The sequence below is a fragment of the Dendrobium catenatum genome, unplaced genomic scaffold (assembly GCF_001605985.2).
Source record: "Dendrobium catenatum unplaced genomic scaffold, ASM160598v2 fragScaff_scaffold_334, whole genome shotgun sequence".
Taxonomy (NCBI): Eukaryota; Viridiplantae; Streptophyta; class Magnoliopsida; order Asparagales; family Orchidaceae; genus Dendrobium; species Dendrobium catenatum.
Window position 1 is genome coordinate 162,492 of NW_021318796.1, and position 20,783 is coordinate 183,274.

Consider the following 20,783-nt stretch of genomic DNA (forward strand, 5'->3'; position numbering starts at 1 on the left):
CATAAATGGAAAATCAAGTTCATGTAAACATCTCCTTCACAATTCAAAATTATTCTTTCAAGAAGATGGTGTATTCATTACTTCAAATAAATGTAACATCAAGTTCATGTAAATATTTCAAAGCCATATACAATGTTATTATATTTATATGATTATAAATCAGATTCAATCATACAATCGTCTTCATCTAAAAAGTTCATATAAGGAGTTAAAATTAGAATAACTTTCATCAACGTCATTTTATATACTATGAATCCTAGTGGAGGAGCATGTGCCCGGTTGGACCTTTATGGGAGCAATAATCAACACATTATAAAACTTATTACAAATCACCCAGACCATCCGACCTCCACTTAGTTGACAACATAAGTGAGGCACTAGATTGTTGGGATCGACATATTGTATGACCCCCTCCGTCAAGTTATTTATTGTTTATCTTTGTCAGTATACATACCTACTTTCTCCAACAAAATACAACCCTTGTTATCTTTGAAGCTATCCTTGGAACATAATTTTTTATTGGAGGTAATTAATATTCTTTTGTTATGGGTAGCTTGAGAGGAAAATTATTACTCTTGAGGGTTATCAAATTACTCAGTGTAACTTCTTTTATACAAAGAGGGGCACTGGAGCCTGATAGGGGATAACGCCTATTCAAGATAGTGAAATGCCTCTAATATAAGAAGAAGAGAAAAAGAAAAGGTGGGAATTCTTCTACAAAAGAGGGGCACTGAAGCTTGATAAGGGATACCACTTATCCAATACAATAGAACGCCTCTAATATAAGAAAAAATATAAATGAGAAGGAGAAGAAAGACAAACTACTCCTTCTACACAAGAGGGACACTAGAGCTTAATAGGGGATAGTGCATATTCAAGATAAGATAATGCCTCTAATGTAAGAAGAAGCATAAAGGAAAATAAGAAAAAGATAAAAATCGTTCATTCTCAAGAAGAGGGACACTGGAGCTTGATAGAGGATACCGCATATCTAAGACAATGGAATACCTCTAATGTAAGAATAACTAGAGAATAGAAGGAGGATAAATGCAAAAGAAGATTAAAGATAAGATGTGGTGCAAATTCCTTCTCCCATGAAAATCTATTTATACTTGATGGGGGCCTCATAATTTAAATGAGAGAATTATAAAGATTTATTAAAGAGAGTTACATGAATTAATGAAGGGAGTTATATGACTTTAAATAATAATGATAAGAAAAAACACACACACACACACACTCTCTCTCTCTCTCTCTTTAAAAAAAGTGACAACAAAAAAATCAAATGACTCCCCTATTAAGGTACCAACCAACGCAATCAACTGCATCATTTTTATGAAATACAGGCAATCACGAACTATAGGCATCCATACGAGGCGGTGAGGGAAACAGTGCGATAGTGCAGGTAGTAGCGAGGTAGCGTGGGTACCAACATCAATGCAAAGTGGTATATGACTGGTTAGCTAGCCGGCTCAATAGGCCTTAAATAATTTGGGCCCAATTTTGGACTCGAACATGCCTATTCTAATATTTTTTGGTCTCTAGATTGTTTTGCCATTTTGAACTCAATTTCTACAATTTAAGTGCCCAATAGAGCCTCTATATTCATTTTTGTGTAATTTAAAATATTTTAATGCAAAATTCTTCAATATTTTCTATCCAATCAATGCACCAACTCCTGTAAAGCTTGAATTATAATTAATGATATATTACTTGGTTAACTGTTTCAAGGGGAGGTCTACGTTGATATCTAGAAAGCGATCATACCTCATAATTATGTTAAAATTATAGGTCTACGTCGCAATATTTTTAAAAGATCAAACATATATTTTTAGGCTCCGTGAGCTTCAATGTCAAAAAAATTGGGAGATAAATTATACGTCACAAAAAATCACATTGATCAAGCACTAATCTCAAAGTGTATTTGAATTGGAAACTTTTAAAATAAAATTCTGGGCCATCCAAACTTTGATCACAGGAAACTTACATTCAAATGGAACGTCTCAACAAGATGAACCCAATGAAAACAAAATCAGTCTAATCCGATTCCAAATGGGCTTGAATCAAGGGGCTGAACATACTTGAAAGCTTCAAAGCACTAATTAAGTAACCAAATGATTTCCAAATATAACATGCTTATAGTAGAATTGAGCGACTCAACGAGCTCAAGTTCTCTTAGTTTTGACATCATTAAGATAAATAATTGATTAAAGCTCTATTATTGAAGGAATCAATATTGACTTTATGATGGAGCACTTCTAATTCACCCTAGATTTTCGACAGATTTACGAAGCATGCCACTCTTAAAAATGTATAAATAAGCCATCATTCTTCACATGAAGCAGGGGAAGGGAGGAGTAAGGAACAAGGGAGAGCACTTTAGCATTTTCCAGCTATCGCCGCCGCCGACAACCAATAGCTATTTCTACTAAGGATCAACATAAAAAATCTCTTCCATCTCTAAAGTATTGGCAATATTTAACCTTACTGTTGGGTATAAAAGTTCATCTCGCTATTGAGAAAATCAAACCATGTTATTGGGTATTAATTGTCATACTTGATTTTCTGTACTCTTCTTCTTCTCCAACAATAAAGAAAGGAAGATCTTTGTATCACTTACTATCCACTGAATTTTACAATTGAGTCAGGCTCCGTTGTTTTTATCTTTTCAGATGTTTCACGTAAAAAAATCTCAGGCCCTACTACTTTTATCTGTTCATGTTGAATCTTTGTATTATGATTAGACATGAATTACTAACTATATTGACTCAAATTTTATAGCACTCAACAAGTTTATATAACTTTTTATTTTTATCCTTTTGTGTTGCTACCTATATTTTTTTTTTCAAAAAAATCTCAAGATAATCTCCATATTTTTCTTATTTGTCTAATTTAATTCAAAACATCATATTCCTACAAATGTAATCTCTCGAGCATATAAAATTTATTTAAAAAAGTCACACGTATTGTAATTGTAATATAAAATTGATCTCTATTTAGTTCCAATGATTTCATTTTGGATCAATTTTGTATAACTGATAATTAAATTGACATACAATTATATTCATAGACTAAAATAATCATATGCAAATTATTAAAGGACCATTTTGAAAGTTAACCATTTTTTTTTCATTTATAATCTTGAGTTTTTTAACCTTACCCTTCCGGCCGTACTATTTTTTTGGTTCAGCAAGCGGCCTCCATTTGTATATATTTGTAATTTCAAAATTTTTTTGGGTTATGTTTTTTATTTCAAGTCAATTTAGCTCTCTTGCCCTAAAAAAAAAAAGCAAAGAAAGTTGACAGCGAAAATCGAGAAGGGGCGGCCGCGGAAACCCCACCACCGCCAAACCCCCGGCCCCTGGACGGATTCAATACCCTAGCTGACTTCGTGGATCGTTTCGGCGGGGCGATGGAGCTTCAGAACACTGTGAAGGAGGCGCTGGCCGTTCTCTACCACCATCCCGATGAATCCGTCCGGGCCCAGGCAGATCGCTGGCTTCAAGATTTTCAGCACACCATCGATGCCTGGCAGGTGCGTGATCGGTTTCTGACCTTCTTCCGCTCGTCTTCATTAGTATAGTACATTTTCCTTGTCTTAATTTTTCTTTCGAATCGGTGGTTTCAGTGCTTTATCATCTGGTTTAAGGGGGGCACGTGTTCGATTTTGGGAGGCACAAGACATCGTTGATTTCTGAATAGGGTTAGTGGGAAGTATTGGTTCTGTTTTTAGGACTCCTTTGTAAGTTTTGGGATCGGGGATTGGGAGATTTTGGTGGGAGAGCTTTAGCTGTTTGGCTACGAGTATGGTTTAACGCAAGTGTGGTTTAGCACATATTGTAAATCTGAATTTAGTGTATCCTGAGGGTGTTAACTTCTGAAAACTGTTTGGCATGATAGCTGTTAAATTTGGCTAAATTCTAGTAAACTGTTTGATTTTAGGATTTACATTGATATAATATTTATTTGGGAACTTAATAAGATTTCGATATTTGATGTTAAGCTTAAACTCATTAGAAAAAATTATAAACAGAAGGCAATATACGTATAAATATAATAATCATAACTAATTTCCCCTCAAGAATAAATTGTGTTATAATTTTATCAATAGGAGCTTATAATTTCAACTTCCTTAACTAGTATGCTGTTGTTTTGATATTAGTGATAGAATGTTTCAAGGATTTTTGGGTAGTAGTCATGATCAAACACATAATAGGAAAGTAAGGGAGAGTTATAAAGAAAAAGACAATGATGGTCTACCTAAATAAACAGTGAAGTATGCCTTCTAAGAGAGAATGAAAATAGTGGAGTGCTTTGCTGTCAGAAATCCGAATATTGAGGGAGAAGAGTCTAGATTTGGGAGTACATGAGAATGGTTTATGAGGGCTTTTAGATCCATGCGGAAAAGAGCAAAGTCTATAGGTAGAAGGCTTATGTGCTACGGAGAAGTCAAAATAAAGATAAAATGTGTTAAATCCATGTTCCAACAGGATCCACAATGTAACAAAAATTGTTTGAAAATTACATTTCATGGAATGGTAAAATTAAGCAATAAAAAAATGTATGGCAAGATTAAGGTTAAAACTGAAGTTGTATTTTGGATAAAACTTACTTCCAAACAACCCTAACTGTGGTGGAAATATAATTTTATTGCTATAGAGAAGATGGCATATGAGATTATACTATTTAAGTGATTTAGAATGGGTGAGTGGTGGCATATGCTTGAGAAAGTTTTGTGTAGATAAGAATACTTCCTCGTAAGGTCCATTTGATATTCATGCTCCTGAATTATTACGAGGTTATAATCCTTTTATGGTTTTAGGAAACTAGATTTATGCATTATGCAGGTTTAATTTTTTAATGGAGAAGGAAGTTAATGAAAGTGTTGTGTTTTTGTTCTGAAATAATTTTTTGGTGTTTTTTATTTCACATATGGTATGCATGCATGCCAATTGATGGAGTGCTTATGAAATATTGAGGTTAGGTTCAACTTGTTGGGCACAGTTGGGCAGCTTTATGTGTAAGAGCTCTGAAAAACAAAGTATTATTCAAGATTTAATTGCAATTTGTTGTTTTATTGGTTTGAATTTATCATCAAGATTTTTGGGGAATGCATGTCAAACAAAGTTGCATTTATGATTAAAGTTGTTGTATTAGTTAGAGTGTGACAAGAAATAGCTAAATTTACACTCTTTCCATGATTTGGTTTTATGCTAATTGTTTATAAAAATTTTTGCATTTGAACTTTTTGATTATTTTGATGGTGTGAACTTTTTGATTGATATCACATGTTTAAGTTGCTTGCTTTGAAGTGCCTTTGTTTTGGATTCTCTTTGGATCCTTACAATTAATGAAGCCCTTGGCTTGTTGATCGTATTTGGCTATATAAATCTCTCACATATAGTCTTTAAATATGTTTCTTGCACCATAATTGGTTTACTTGTTGGTTAAGTACACATTGTGGTTTGAAGTATAGTGTTATAAGATGTCTTAGTGTTTAGAGTTTTTGATGTAGATCTAGCATGCTATTTGGAATTGGATGCAGCTAAATAATGCAACAAACATTCAATTTTTGATAGGCACGAGTTAATAATCTTGAACAATCCCTACTTTAGTAATCTTTAAATTGAATTTTATTTTTGGTGATAGATTAATGTCCTAATTGAATTAATGGTTAAAATTTAATAATCTTATAAGCCATTAACACATTTAAAATCTTGTTCCATAGAAAGAAATTCAATTGATCAAATTCGATAAAAAACAATTAGACTTTCAAACCAATAATGGAAATATAAAAGAAGCCAGAGAGGGATAAAAAGGAAGAAGATAGAAAACAGTTAACATGGAAAGCAAGCATCATGATTGCATAAGGAGATAACTTTTTGTAAAATATTCAAATATCTCACTTGATCAATGATCTAAATACTAGAAGTAGAAGAAACGACACATCAAACTGTAAATTACATCTAAATGCTTAATATTTAGTTTTATACTTGCCCTTGAATTCCTATTTATATTTACAAAGCAAATAAGAATTTCACCCTCTCACTATTGCATAAGTATTGCTAATCAATCCTAGATCTTGGAAACAACGTATCAATAGAAATAACTTGAAACATAGAGTTTTGAAGTTGCAAGAATTGAACATAGCAAAAGAATTGCTAAGATGGCCAAAAGCTAGAAGTTTTGTTAAAAAACATAGAATAATTAACCACAGATATTATGGGAAAATCAAACATGGGATGCCACATGGAACATGAGACAAAAGAATTGTCACAGATGTGCCCCCAAAAGCTGAAAAAAAGTAGTTGATAGGGACTTGTGGTTGATGTGCATAAGAGTTAGACGAAGTTGAAAATGGAGAATTGGTTGCGATAATCAACATATGGGAATTATCCAGGCACTATTAGATTTGGGATGAAGTACAATACAAACCTTAATGATAGGTTAGCATCTCACTCATGCACTTGCAAACTCTTACTTAAATTTAAAATAATAGAAGTTCAAACTTAAAGTACAAATAGAAGTTCAATCTGAGTGATTGTTGTAGAGCAAAGTTTTTGCCAAAGACTTTTAATGTTTTTTTCTATATAAAAAATGAACAAGTTATAACTAACATTTAGTATGCAAGTTATAACTAACATTTAGTATGCAAGTTATTGATATTTGTCTCAATGTTTTAAAATGATCCTTCATTGCCTTTTTTTACTTTGATTTTTGACTTATTTCATAATTTTTTTCATATTCTTTGTATATGCAATGCCATAGATGTCATCATCTCTCTTTTTGAAAGTTGTATTTATGCCCTATAGAATTCGATTGCAATAATTCATGTAGGTATCTGATAATTTACTCCATGATGCTAGCAGCAATATAGAGACACTCATTTTCTGTTCCCAAACTCTCAGAAGCAAGGTAGTCTCAACCTTCGAAGAAATAATGGGCAAGGTTCATCGTACTTTAACTCAAGTTGTCTTTATTTCTTTGCTGAGGATTTTTTTTTTTGGATTTTTCCCATAATAGGTACAATGTGATTTTGAGGAGTTACCTTCGGAAGCATTTCGACCCTTACGAGATTCCTTATATGTAAGTTTTTATAGTTTTATGATAACTACGCTTTGGGTTTTGGGATGCGATTTCATCTCTTTAATTTGTATTGAAATCCTACTCCTGTTAACTGTCATGGACATAGATCTACAATCCATACGTTTAGTGGCTTACTTGATTATCATTTAAATTGCATGAATTTTAAATTTTTGTTGTTGTACTCAACAATCAATTTCTACTAGTTCTTTTAGCAATTGAGATTGTTCTGTGCCATATCATTTTAAGTGCCCAAAAAAGACATATAGCTTCATTTGATAATGTGATGTCTTCGTACATAAGTTGCAACAATTCTTGTAAAGATGGCTGAACAGCTCTGAAAGTGCATTCTTGTTGAAGGGGGCATGCTAGGAGTTGGGAGCGCTTGCTTCTCATGCCCTGCCCAAGTTAGTACTACTTTTTTAAAAGAAATTCAAATGAAGCTTTACCATGGATGACAAGAAATTGTAATAGGTAAAAATACTGAAAATAAATGATAATTAGAAAAGTATAGTTTGTCAAACTCTATATGCTTTTGAGCATCATTTTTTTCTAGGTTTATTTTTGTTTTCATTATCTAGGAACTTTGGTGTCATTTTTTACTTGATAAATGGCTTAGAGAGTACCAATTCCTTCTAAATTTCTTTTTTGCGGTGATGTCTGTGCTAAGTACTTGTTCTCATATTATGCTCGAAAAGGCAATGTATTGGAGTAACGAAGCATAATGAGAATCTTGAATCCTGAAGGAATGCATGGGTTAAAGGTTTAGTTTGTCTTTGACCTTGCTCTTGCTTATTATAGTTGACCATTATGGATGATGTTTATATAGTTTTAGGATCTTTTTGGTACAAATGTTACTTCTTGAAAAGTTAGATTATGAATTATTGGCGGAAAAAAAACCATGGTGAGAAGTAGTTGAAAATAGTAGATTTTTGTTTGGAAGTTCTGCGATTGAGTTGTAGTTTCTAACTCAGAAGCATTTTAATTTTTTTGTTTATAACATTTTAATTTTGCTGTAACAGTTAAAAGACTAATTTGCCCACAAATACAATCAAGTTTTAGACTTAGATAAACATTTTAGCAGTAAGAAAATTATCCACAGTGCATCAACAAGTTAACATAATAAATGTTTTACAATAAGTTTTAATAACTTAATCTGGCAACAACTCTAAAGCATAATGCCATTGATGGATTTTGAGCTTCCTCTTCATTATTTTGTAATTTTTGTACTAAAACTTTGTTTTAAGAAGCAATAAAAAGCCATCCTAAATGAAGCCTTTATACTCCAAACAATAACTCACATAATAAAGCACATCAATCCCATAGCACCTAAATGTCGGGTCCAAAATTGATCAAAGAGATGACATAGCTCCTTTATAATATTCATTGATTGAAAGTATGTTATATGCAATTATGAGAAAATAAAGACTGTTATTAATTACAATTACTAAATAAATATAGCTCATAATATGTTTGAACACTCACTAATAACCTAATTGAGTCACAATATGTTCACGCAACTCAATCTTTGCTGCCTCATATCTGCCAACAGCGTATTCATTATCATCTTCAATATCATTTGATTGGAAAATGCATTGGCCAATATGATATTATGCTTCAAGATGAACATGAGTTTCATCCTTATCGTACTATGTAAATTCAGGGCCCACTGAATTTTGGTATATTGATACAATTATTTGATTTCATCGTAGCAACATTATAAGTTCTTGTTCCTCAAATGAAAGTTGTAGTAAATTCAGGGTTCACTGAATAATGTTTATTGATAAAGTATGTGCTGTCATTATAGCAATGGTTATTAGTCTTTGTTTCTCAAATGAAAAGTTTGGCATGTCACTCCAATGTCCCATTTATTTTTCCATACATTGAATGATCCCTCAATGACGCATCTCAATAATGATTACCCTTGATTGAAAATCCCATAGGGCCCACATAATATATGCTTGAGTCATGCAAATTTGGTTAAATGTTATATTTTATACCTTTAAGGATTTAATAAATCCTAGTTGCAAAGGAGGTCTAAAATCCAGCATATAAAATTTGCATGTCTATATGGTTATTGAAAACCTCAAGTATGTCTACAAGATTTTAGTGTGGTCATTTAAGCTGGTGGGGGCATAGGAAATTACAAAGTATTATCACTTAAAGATCTATTGAAAAATTAACTATCATGTACATTACCTTCCATGAAAGTGCGCATTTTGCATTAATCAAAGTAAAACAAAAAAAAAAAATACAATGATAACAACTAAGTATGATTATAACTATCACTATCATCCTTCAACAAAGGCAAAAATGTTGAAGGAACATTTATCCTGAGTATCTTTCCAAAAGCATCTAGATAAAGTGGCTAATGAGGCACAAAAATCTGTCGCCTTATTGTTTTCTCATGTATATGGTGGAAAATAACTTGTTTAAACTAAACAAGAAAACTTATATCCTGATCCCAAGAAGCTTGATCCGTCTTCTTTCTATCTTCCATAGATTTCTGGAGCCATTCAATAACGAAGGCATTATCACTTTCTACAATAATCCCATCCAGATCCAGCATCCAATCCTCCATAGTCTCCTTGATAGTAGCTGCTGCAAGGAACTCAGCCCGGATGATATCCCATTGTTTAAACTGATGGCCTATGGTCATAACAAACTTGCCTACATTGTCTTTGATGACAACCCCAAGACTGGCACGGTTGGAGGGGAGAATAGTAGCTTCCACAGTACATTACCTTCCTAACCACACATGAAGTCCACTAAATAATATATCATACATAAGTAGAAATTGTTTCAACATCAAATATAACATCACACATCACACAAACAAATTAAGCCAAATTTAACCTTTAAGCTATTAAATACATTTCTTTTTATCTTTATGTTGGATGGGATTAATAGCAAACCCATGAATGTGCTAATCCTCCTCAACTTCCTTAGTTGAATATATTATTGATGTTGCCTTTGCTATGTTATCCCTAGAAGATTGCACTTGCATGCTTGGGGAGATTGCAATGGACATATTAGTTGCTAAGCCCTTAGGGGTTGTGTAGGTTCACTAGTGTTTTTTATTTTTTATTTTTATTGCTTATTTGATTTTATTTTTATTTTGATATAAAATAAATATATTTGATTTCTTAAAAATATGTAATTTTTTTATTTATGCGGTGTTAGAGGCAGTCACTTGCAGGTTAGTAGTGACAAATGATGAGGCGATTATGATGGTGGAGTTAGCAGTGGAAGTGGATTGACAGTGGTTTACTGGTGGCTGGTGGTGGTCACCATTGATAATGGCAGCAGCGGTGGCAGAGGCATTTGTAGGCGGTGGTGATGCCTGTTGATGGCATAGCCGTGGCGGCTTGATTTGGTTAATAAAAATAAAAATAGTTAAAAAATACAGTAAACAAACATGCTTTAAAAAATTAAAACAGAAGCAAAAGCAATCTCAAACATGCCCATAGTAAATTCATGTTTTTAACTTGCATAATGCCAACAACTACGAATTACCAAAAAACATTCATTTGTTGTATATGTTAAGAATTGTGGAAAGTTGCTCAAATTTTAACATTCAAATGTGTAATAGGTACAATATATGTATTATACTTCCGTATTTATGAAAAACACTCTTTTATCTTTCTCATTTTTGGCATATCACGGTTTAATTTTATTTTAAATAGATTTAATAATTTAAAATTTACTTGAATAAGCCTTATTTTTCGTATGATTTTTTTTTAAAGAAAATTCATATAATTCAATTGTGCATCCATATCCGTTTGATACCTGCCCCATGCTTTAGTAAGGTGGCATTAATTAGTTGACCAAGTTTTAACTGGGTGTTTCTTTGTAGCAGCTATTTTATTCTTCTTGTTTACCTTGTTCTAAGCCACTCAATCTCAGGTGATTGGAACCTCTAGAGGTGCCAATTGTTCATCGGATAAATACTTTGCTAATCTCACAATTTTGACAATTGTTGGCTTGCTGGTGATTAATATCGCTTTTACAGTACACTATTACCTTGTACTGTAATTTAGGATTATTTTTATATCATCCTTTACAACTATTTAATTGATTTTATTAGTTTTTAATTTGTATTGCTCAAAAGCTGTTTTGCACTTGATTTGCTAGCATAATGTATTGGCGTTTGTTTTATTTATACCTTTTGATTGGTTTGAAGCTTCCAAGTGCAGGCTTTGCTCAAGAACTTTAGCAAAGGACCCCCTAAAGTTAGGACCCAGGTATGACAAAAGTTTATCATGAAAGATTGATTATGTTTTTATTTATTTTAGTTCCGCATGCGGGTATAACTCCCTTTTCATCTCAGATCAGCATTGGCGTTGCTGCTTTGGCCGTGCATGTCTCTGTTGAAGACTGGGGAGATGGTGGCATTGTGGACTGGATCAGCAATGAAATGCGAACTCATTCTGAATATATCCCCGGCTTGTTAGAGTTGCTCACTGTTTTGCCAGAGGTATGGTACCTATCGGTCATGGCTTATTTATGCATGATGCAACTTGTTAGACTTGCATTGTGGGCTTGCTGAGATATGAAAGTTAAGAAATTGCTGAGTGACGACTCAGCATTCTGTAAAGCTTTAAACAAAATTGCACCTTAATCCCCTAGCTATATAAGCTTAAGCTTTGAACCATGTAACTTAGCCTTCATTAAGATTAGTTTAAACTCTATATATTTATTTACTATATTAAATAGAATGTTAGAGAACATACTGAGAGATTATCTTAAGCATTCATTTGAAAATGTATTCATAGAATGTTTATCCCAGAACATTACTAAAACTGGGATCATAATTTAGTAGGATGTCTTATTCTTTGGATTTCTTAAAACCCAGTTTTTTTTATTGTTATATGCTTTACCTCCAATCTACAAATGGTCTATTGAATTTGGGGCCTTATTTTGATAAGAACTAAAATGGAACTATTAATGTATTATATTTGCTTTACATTTCTTTGTTACTATTCGTTATTGTAATTTTTGGTTATTTTTGTCTTGGGTTTTAGATTGTTTTCAACTGTTCTATGCACTGAAATTTTGCTATGAAATTATTTTTAAATTTGTTCTGTGTTTTCAATTTTTTGTTTTTGTTTTAATACCTGCAAATATAATTGCTTGAATAATTTTTAGGAAAAAAAAAGTATAGTTGACGAGAGTATAGGAAATCTGAAATGGTTAAACATTTAGAATGAATAAATTGATAGAAAGAATTAAAATAAAAAACACCAATACATATTAAGCTATTATCAAGTAGTCATAGTCCCACTTAGCTGTGTTGAAAATTTATTTTATTTTCCATCACCATTGTTGGGTCAAATTTTTAGTTTCTTTATCAATGATCAAGCACTTTTCTTATGAATAACTATATCCTTTTTCAATCATCTGGGCCATGCTAAGAAGGTTATTTTTCAATTGAACAACATATAAAAAAATCATGAATGAATTTTTTTATCTTGTTTTGTTTCCGCTGCCATTGCTCCTATTTTTAGGCACTAGCATTCTGTTCTCTCTAAAAATTTCGGAATCCTTGAGATATTTCCTCATCATAATTTTTGTCACTTCTTCATTTGCTTATGTTTTGCAGAAATCTGTTACAAGATAACCATATTGCCTTCTAAGGTTTCACAGTTCAGCATTTCGATTTTAAATTTTATGCTAATATGTTATTCAAAATGAATTATATTTTCGTACCGGAAAGTTACGAGCTTTTACTATTACATTGACTTCCAAGGAATTTTCCTCTCTTTTGATCTTCCATGACCTTTATAGATTTAACCTGTTTCAGACTGCTAACTTCTCTCTGAACCATATTTTTGTTTCATTGTAATTTCTTCATTTGATTTGTGTGATTTTCATTCATGCGCTAAAACGGACTTTGTCCATTCTTTAGCAGAAAGATAATAGGCCCATCTGTCAATGCCTCTACTACTATAGAAATATGAACGAACTTTTGAGAAAAAATTCTTAAATTTTTTAGTTCTTTAAGAGGCATAATGATTTTCTATATGAGGCGTAATTATTAAAAATTATCTCTTTGAGTGATATGAGTCTTTTGTTCTCTAAACTTGATTCTTTGATAAGTTGAGAGTGAAATTGTAGAATAATAAAGCCCATGTCAAAATGAAGACACTCTAAATAATTCATGGATCAATTTGGTCATTTTCTCTTAAAGTTTTAAATCAGGTTCAAGTGTATGAAGTTTTAAAAAATTACATATTAAACATACCTTTTAAGGTGCTTTAAACTTGTTTTGAGACACTACCCCTATGACAGGAAATGATGTATCATGCATTGCTTGTTCAGGCATGGAGAAGTATTGACTAATTAAAAAAAAAAGAAAAAATGAAAAAAAAAAACAAAAACATATACACTGTTTCATAGAGCGAGCGAACAAACACATTGCTTCAGAAGCAACACACCCTTCTGATTAATACAACATATCACATAACAAAACATAAAAAAGAAAGAAGACTTGCGCTTAAGTCTTTGTTGTTCCCTCTCATTGTTCTGTCTTTCGCTCGTGCCTCCTTTGTCCGTCCCGCTGAGCCCATTCAACTGCAAACACCACCCGCATGCTACTTCCGCAGTCGACCCTAATCGAAACACTATCCACGTGACCCATTCTTCGCATGATACCACCCTCACTATCGCTCCCCGGGATCTGTATTGAAATACTTTCTTTTATGCTTTTTCTTTTTCATATTATTATCTTTTTAAACTCATTCTATTCATTTATCAACTAGATCGATAAACATCTAGAGCTGATTAATTGCATTAAATAAATATAAAGAGGATGATTTAAAATTGCGCAATATGAGGCTCGTCTTGAGGCCCGCCTTTGCGCAATTCCAATAAAAAACGCCTCGATGCTTATGCCTCAAGTTTTTTTTATGAGGCTTGCGCCTAAACTTGGTTTAGGCTTGCCTTGAGGCCCACCTTGCCTCACTGGTATGAGGCTTACGCCTCACGCTATATATATTAAAACTTACATAAATCTTGAAGTAAATGGTTGACATTGGACTCTATAAGAGAGGAGGAAAGGGAGTGAGTAGTTTATCATAATGATGATTCAAATGAAGAACCCCTTAGTGATGACAATGCTGATGACTTATGAGTTCTTATGTGATATGTCATTGCTATGTATTTTTGGAAATTGAAATTAAATATTAATGAAAAGAATACTAGGATTTGGGAAAGATAGAATTTTGAGTTGAACTATATTTCATGTTATCTTATTATTGGGATATTTTGATTTCACTTCATATCTCATACTTTTTTATGTTTTATATTATTCACTCATTAGTATATAAAAAATTTATCATTTTATGTTTATGCAATCTTTTGATTTTGAGGCTTATGCCTCAAAACGCCTTGAGGCTTACGCCTCGCCTCACGAATGAAAAACACCTCAATACCCAAATACGCAATTTTAAACATTGATAAAGAGTAAAAAAACATAATTCACATTATTGTAGTAGTCAATATTTAAACAACGTCATTAAAAAGTCCAAAACAGTACGTATAATAGCCTTCATAGGCTACATAAGAATATATAAACCAGAGAGTTGAAATAAAAATTACACTAGCATCCCAACTTAGCTTCAAGCTGAAGGTTCCTTACTTGAAATCATTTAAACCACGTAATGATCGAATAGCCTAGCAAGTAATTAAAATCATACAACTGAAATTAATGCAAGGCAAAAGAGAAACAATATGCTTTAAATCATATGAGAAAATATATACTGGTCACCTATATCAATTAATCATTCTGTCTTTGTCATACAATCAGTTTCATTCATTCATATAATTTAATCATTTTCATCAGTATAGCAATTGTACAGTACGGTAGTATCATTATCCGTATTCAGTAATGGTAAGCAGTAACTGTGATCAATATTCATATTCAATAATCAATAATAATTAGTATCAATAATCAATATTCTATCAGATATTCAAATGAGGGTATCTTGATCTTGATCTTGCTCTTGCCCTTATGACACCCGACTAGTCTTATTCAATCAATCTCAATTAGCATTCATTTTATCTTGTTAATAAGTCAATTTTATCAATGTTCATATATATATACTGACAATACTCTTATCGTTGAGGTATCAATATGTTCATCCGTACTCTTATCATTGATCTCATATCAGTCAGTAAGTTATTCTATCATATTAATTAGTATCATTTCAGTACATCACATCAATTATTTCATCTTATATCACATTTCAGCATTATCATGTCAAATCACTAAAAGATACTTTTCAACCTATTTTTAGTATGCATTTTCCCTACTAATTTCATCCATAAATTCCTATACATATTTAACCGATGAAAATGCAATAAAATCATATCATAGTTTTTAGAATGACCAAATCTATAATATATGAAAAGTTACACTTTGAAAGCTTACGAAATCAGGAGATTATGCTTTTTTAAAACATATTTAGGAGTGATAAATCCGTATAAATCAAAATAATTGAAAACATAAGTAAGATGATAGTTACTTATAATACTTAGAACAATTTTTGTAAAAGAAATGGTAGACGAAAATCGCCCGAAGACCCTCCTCTCTCTTCTTTTCTCTCCTTTTCGCCCTCTATTTCTTCCTGACCAAGGCAAATGAGAGTGAGGGGTGAGGGAGGCGGTGGGTTGGATTTAAGGGAAAAATATTAAAAATATATTTTAAGGGGCGTAGCAATGCAGCGCATAGTTCCAGCGCTTCATGCAGAAATTAGATTTACTATAGGACAGAGACACCAATGTCGCGGCGGCGATTTATGGCGCCTCAGTGTTCTCAACTCTAGCGCCGCAACGCTCACATGTACAACGCCAAAACTCTCTAGTTCGATCAACAAATCAAAATATCATATTTTTCATTTTAAATGCTTTTTGTATCTTTGAGTTATTACATGCACGAACCAATCGCGTGACCCATTCGCCATTCGTGCGGTTCGTCGTCTGCGCGCCACTTGATGCACGCTGCCTCCTACTAGTCATCTCGTGCATGCAGCTTGCCCACGCTCTTGTGTGATCCGTTATGATCTGACATATGCAAGGACCTCCATCCTGCAACTCGCACACCCCGTGCGTTCTACCTAGCTTGTCTTCGTGAGCCGCCTTGCACACGCCCTGACCAAACGCCCAAAACTTTGTTACTATTCTCTCTAATCGTAAGTACAAAGAATTCTCGTCTTTGCTCTAGTATAGTGCCCAACAAAGCCTTCAACTGCCTGTGAGTACAGGAACTCCACACGAGTGTTTGTATAAAGAAAGAAGAAAAATATACAATAATAGCAGCGGGTACCGCAACAATAAATCCAAGAGATTTGACATGAAGTTTTATATCGGGATAATCAGCGTCTTGAAGCCTTCAACTGTTGACTTTTTTTTTTTATCCAACGTAGTGGATTGAAACAACAAATGCCCTCCCTACCTCCCATCGTGGGGAGGGGACGTCGAGAGGATGTCGAATCTTCGAGGAAATAAAATTATAATATTTTCTTAATTAAATATATAACAGGTGCTTCGTTGGAAGACCATAAGACCTATACCTGGATTGATCAACATCCCGAAGCCCTTGATCGTCGAATTTGTAATTTGACTGGGCGGATTAAAAGAGCAAATGCCCTCTCAATCTCCCTTTGCTGGGAGGTTGCCAAATTTTCTAATATATATATAAAGAAAAAATTTCTGGTTGAGAGCTTGTGGAGAGCTTTTAAAAAAAACTTTTAGAGAGCTTTTGTGGAGCAAATTGAGAATAAATAAAAATTTATTTATTAAATTAATAGAAATTGATCCAACATCCAATTTTTATTAATTTAATTGAGCAATAATAAAAAATTATTTATAATTTTCTCCCAATTTGTTGATCAATCAATTAATTAATTGATTAAATAATTAAAGATGATAAAAATTCTTTTAAATAATTAATTAAGTTATTTATTAAAATAAAATGCAATAAAAAGAAAGGAAGAGAGAAATATAATCATTAAATTTTGCACTAAAATCATCTATTTTATAATGGTCCAACTTATCTGAACTCAAACTCTAAAACAACAAACTACGAACTCAAACTGTAAAACAACAAACTACAAGCTCAAACTGAAAGCTCAAAACTGAACTCTACAGGCTCACTCTCAAACCGAACAAACTACCAATTAAACAAAACAAACTCCATGCAAGCTCCTAGCAGTGCGGGCTCCAAATACCTGCAAACAAATAAACTAGAGGCTAACTCAGTACTGTAAACAAAACAATAGTGCTAAGGAAGAAAGCAAAGTGCCGTAACAAAACTACAGTAGATAAGGGCATATTACATGTAACTTGTAGTAAATGCTAGAGTGTAATGACATTAAGTTTGAGGTGACGAGGAATCCATGACTCTAGGGTCTCTGCTATACCTCGCATCAAGTGATTGAAGCAACAATGGGAGAAGGCTCTGAACTAGATTAGTTGTTGATTAGTTCAAATTGATCTTATTTGTACCATTGGGGTCAAAATGGGCTGAGCAATCTAAGTGCAAAGGGTGAGTTGCGTTGGCCTAGAAGTTTTAAGGAAAAAGAGAGTGTCACACTCACCAAAAGCAGGCCTTGCTTAATCCCACCTACTCAGAAATAAAGGAAACATTTTTTTTACAAGTCTGCCAAAATGGTCCTGAAATGATTTTGCATTAGGAAAATATATTTAAAGCTGTAGCAATGGTTTAAATCCAATTGATATCCACACACTCATATATATATATATATATTGTTCTGCATGCCCATAATTATTCATAGTTGCATACTCACTTAAATTTATACACTTCTATTCTCCTAAGAGGTGAGCACGCACATGCATCTTATCAATCATATCTATTTTTGGATCTGATATTTTCTAAGAATTATCTGATGATGTGTTGCCACATTCTTGTACTTGTTTGTGCTTGCTTATTACTGTAAACAACATAAGTGAATGGAATATAATGATTCATGAACCTTGCCCAATTTTGGTTGGATAATAATAATTATGGCAAAATTGTATGCATTATAGGAATACAGAGTTTTTCACTTGAGATATTAGTTTGGATTTGTTGGAAGGTTTCTTCCGCAATTTGTAACAGGCAATGATTGGACTGGCAATGAAGCCTGATGTCTACCATTTTTATTAAAATTTGTTATTTCTTATAGAGATACTTTTGTATTGTTGTTATCATATCCCACGGTATCATGTTTTTCCCTATACTCAAGTTTTTTAGTAAACCCTCCTTTACCAACAGGAAGCTTACAGCTATAGAATAGCAGCTCGTCCCGAAAGACGCCGCCATTTTGAGAAAGAACTTGCTTCATCTGCTGAAACTGCTTTCAGTCTCTTGACCGCTTGTTTGAATTTTGGTGAACTGAAAGACCAGGTAGGTTATACTTGCATCATTTTCTATGGTCTGTATTACTTTTTTTTGGGTATATTTTATTCTTCCTTCTTGAAAAGTTGTTTCTGTTTATATGCTGGTGATACTTTTTGCAGGCCCTCTCCCTTTTCTTTTAAAAAAATCTTCATCCAGCTTCTTGTTTATTTTCTTTGAAAATGATTGAGTTGAACAAATACCTGAAGGCTTTTTATCTTCATGGTCTTATGATTGAGAATAAGTTTCTTTTGTTTCAGTGCTTTTCATGTTTTGAATTGGGGGCTGCCTCATTGCCTCGTCTTATTCTTTGCTTTGTTGATGGCTTCATGAATGGGTATAATTGGAGCTTTTTGAGATAAGTGGTGTGGGGTGGAAAGTGGTTCAGTTAAATTTCAAAGAAATATCAGTATTTATCAAACTCTCTGGAGATTATTGCTGTGTTGGTTTCAACTATTGCCTTTTTCAAAAGTAAATCTACCTTATATGATACTTTTAAAGTTGGAAAGCTGTGGTCGAGAATAAAATATATTTGAAGGTAGAGAGCTTGCCTCCAAATAATAGAGGATAATATATAGATGGTGATTTCAAATGTTATTGTGCGAATAATAGCATCAAAATTAAGAGGACTTTTCTAAGAAAATCTCAATAGAATGATATTATCAAGAGAATGAAAAAAAAAAAAACATTAAATGACCGAGCTAGGAGCATGGGATAAAATGGTATGATCAAGTTAAAGCTATTACCATTGCAACATATTTAATCAACAGAGGCCTCTTAAGTATTGTTGCGTCTTGGAGTATTCGCGGCGGTAGAGAAATATATAGTTTAACGTCTTAGAATTATACAAAGATCCAAAACACAATCAATTAAGAGAGAGAGGGTGAAGTATTCATAAGATATACAAGAGTTTTTACGTGGAAACCCCTGAAAAGGGGGAAAAATCACGGGGCCTGGCCCAGTTTGAATGAATCCACTAGTATTTGTAGTTGATTACAAATGAGGCCCTTCCTTGGGAGAAGGCCTTGGCTTGATGATATAAATGTACATCATATAGAGCACATTACATGGTGGAAGTTACAATAATCAACATAAATGTGTTTGTTTGGTCGGCACGACCATATTCGATAGGATGGAGGCCGGAAAGATCATTGTTCGGTGATGGAGATTGGAAGGACCATAGTAGGTGATGTAGGTTGGAAGGACCGTAGTCGACAGGAGACAGTGGTCCAAAAGACCTTAGTTTGCAGGAGACCGGGGCCAGAAAGACCGTTGTCTGGCGATATAGGTCGGAAGGATCATAGTAGGCGACGGAGGTCAGAAGGACCGTAGTCGGCAGGAGATTGAGGTCAGAAAGACTGTTGTCTGGTGATGGAGGTCAGAAGGACCGTAGTCGGCAGGAGACTGAGGTCAGAAAGATCGTAGTAGAGTGACGGTACTTCCGGAGAACTCTCGGCATCAAGTGGTGGCCTGACAGAAGTCCGGGCCTCAAGTGGTGGTCCGAAGGAGCAACGACGTCAGGCGGTGGTCCGATGGAGGTGAGGGCCTCAAGTGGTGGTCCAGCGAAGCAACGGTGTCAAGCGGTAGTCCGGCAGAGGTGAGGGCCTCAAGTGGTGGTTCGACGGAGGTGAGGGCCTCAAGTGGTGGTCCGGCAGAGCAACGGCGTTAGGCGGTGGTCCGGCAGAGGTGAGGGCCTCAAGTGGTGGTCCGACAGAGCAACGCCGTCAAGTGGTGGTCCGGTTGAGGTGAGGGCCTCAAGTGGTATTCTGGCGGAGCAACGGCGTCAGGCAGTGGTTCGGCGGAGAAACGACGTTAGGCGGTGGTCTAACGGAGGTGAAAGCCTCAAGTGGTGGTCCGGTGGAAGTCTGGCGGTGGTCGAGGAGGAGCTTCTTCCTTCTCTTCCTTCTCTTATTTTTTCTCTCCCTTTCAAGAGGAAATGTGGTTCTATTTATAGAATTATTGAGTGGCATGACTTGTAAATAAGTGGAAGATCAAGGGTAAATTGTGAGTGGTTCGAATGGACGACCGATCTTGATTCTTACGATCATGTATCATTCAATGGACCTTTGACTGTCTTAATGATATCATAATTTGATGATCTTGGGCTTGTTGGATTTGTCTCGTCGAGCCGCTCGATTTGACTATAAGCATGTTATGATTGAAGACCGTTTGGTAACCCAAATTGTGGTTTGATACTTCCAAAAGCACTTCGAGTATTTGATTTGGACTCATTTGGGCTCGGATTGGGTCGATTTTGGTGTCGTTGGGTTCATGTTTCCGAGACGCTCGGTTTGACTGTAAG

The 20,783-nt window shown here is 34.0% G+C and overlaps 1 protein-coding gene across 8 annotated transcripts in view; it reads left to right on the forward strand.

The window, feature by feature from the left end:
• The first annotated feature begins 3,261 nt into the window (after positions 1-3,261).
• Positions 3,262-20,783, forward strand: part of LOC110096948 (transportin MOS14) — an 82,192-nt gene continuing 64,670 nt past the window's right edge. The window contains exons 1-6 of one of the 8 annotated variants that reach the window (XM_028693626.1): positions 3,262-3,535; positions 6,838-6,915; positions 7,024-7,086; positions 11,275-11,327; positions 11,419-11,560; positions 18,359-18,490. In XM_028693626.1, coding sequence (XP_028549459.1) covers positions 3,413-3,535; positions 6,838-6,915; positions 7,024-7,086; positions 11,275-11,327; positions 11,419-11,560; positions 18,359-18,490 — 591 coding nt within the window. In that variant the 5' untranslated portion in view covers positions 3,262-3,412. Of the gene's footprint in view, positions 3,536-6,837; positions 6,916-7,023; positions 7,087-11,266; positions 11,328-11,413; positions 11,561-18,358; positions 18,491-20,783 lie in introns of those variants that run through there. The other 7 variants (XM_020823115.2, XM_028693627.1, XM_020823116.2 and 4 more) reach the window with 7 other exon arrangements.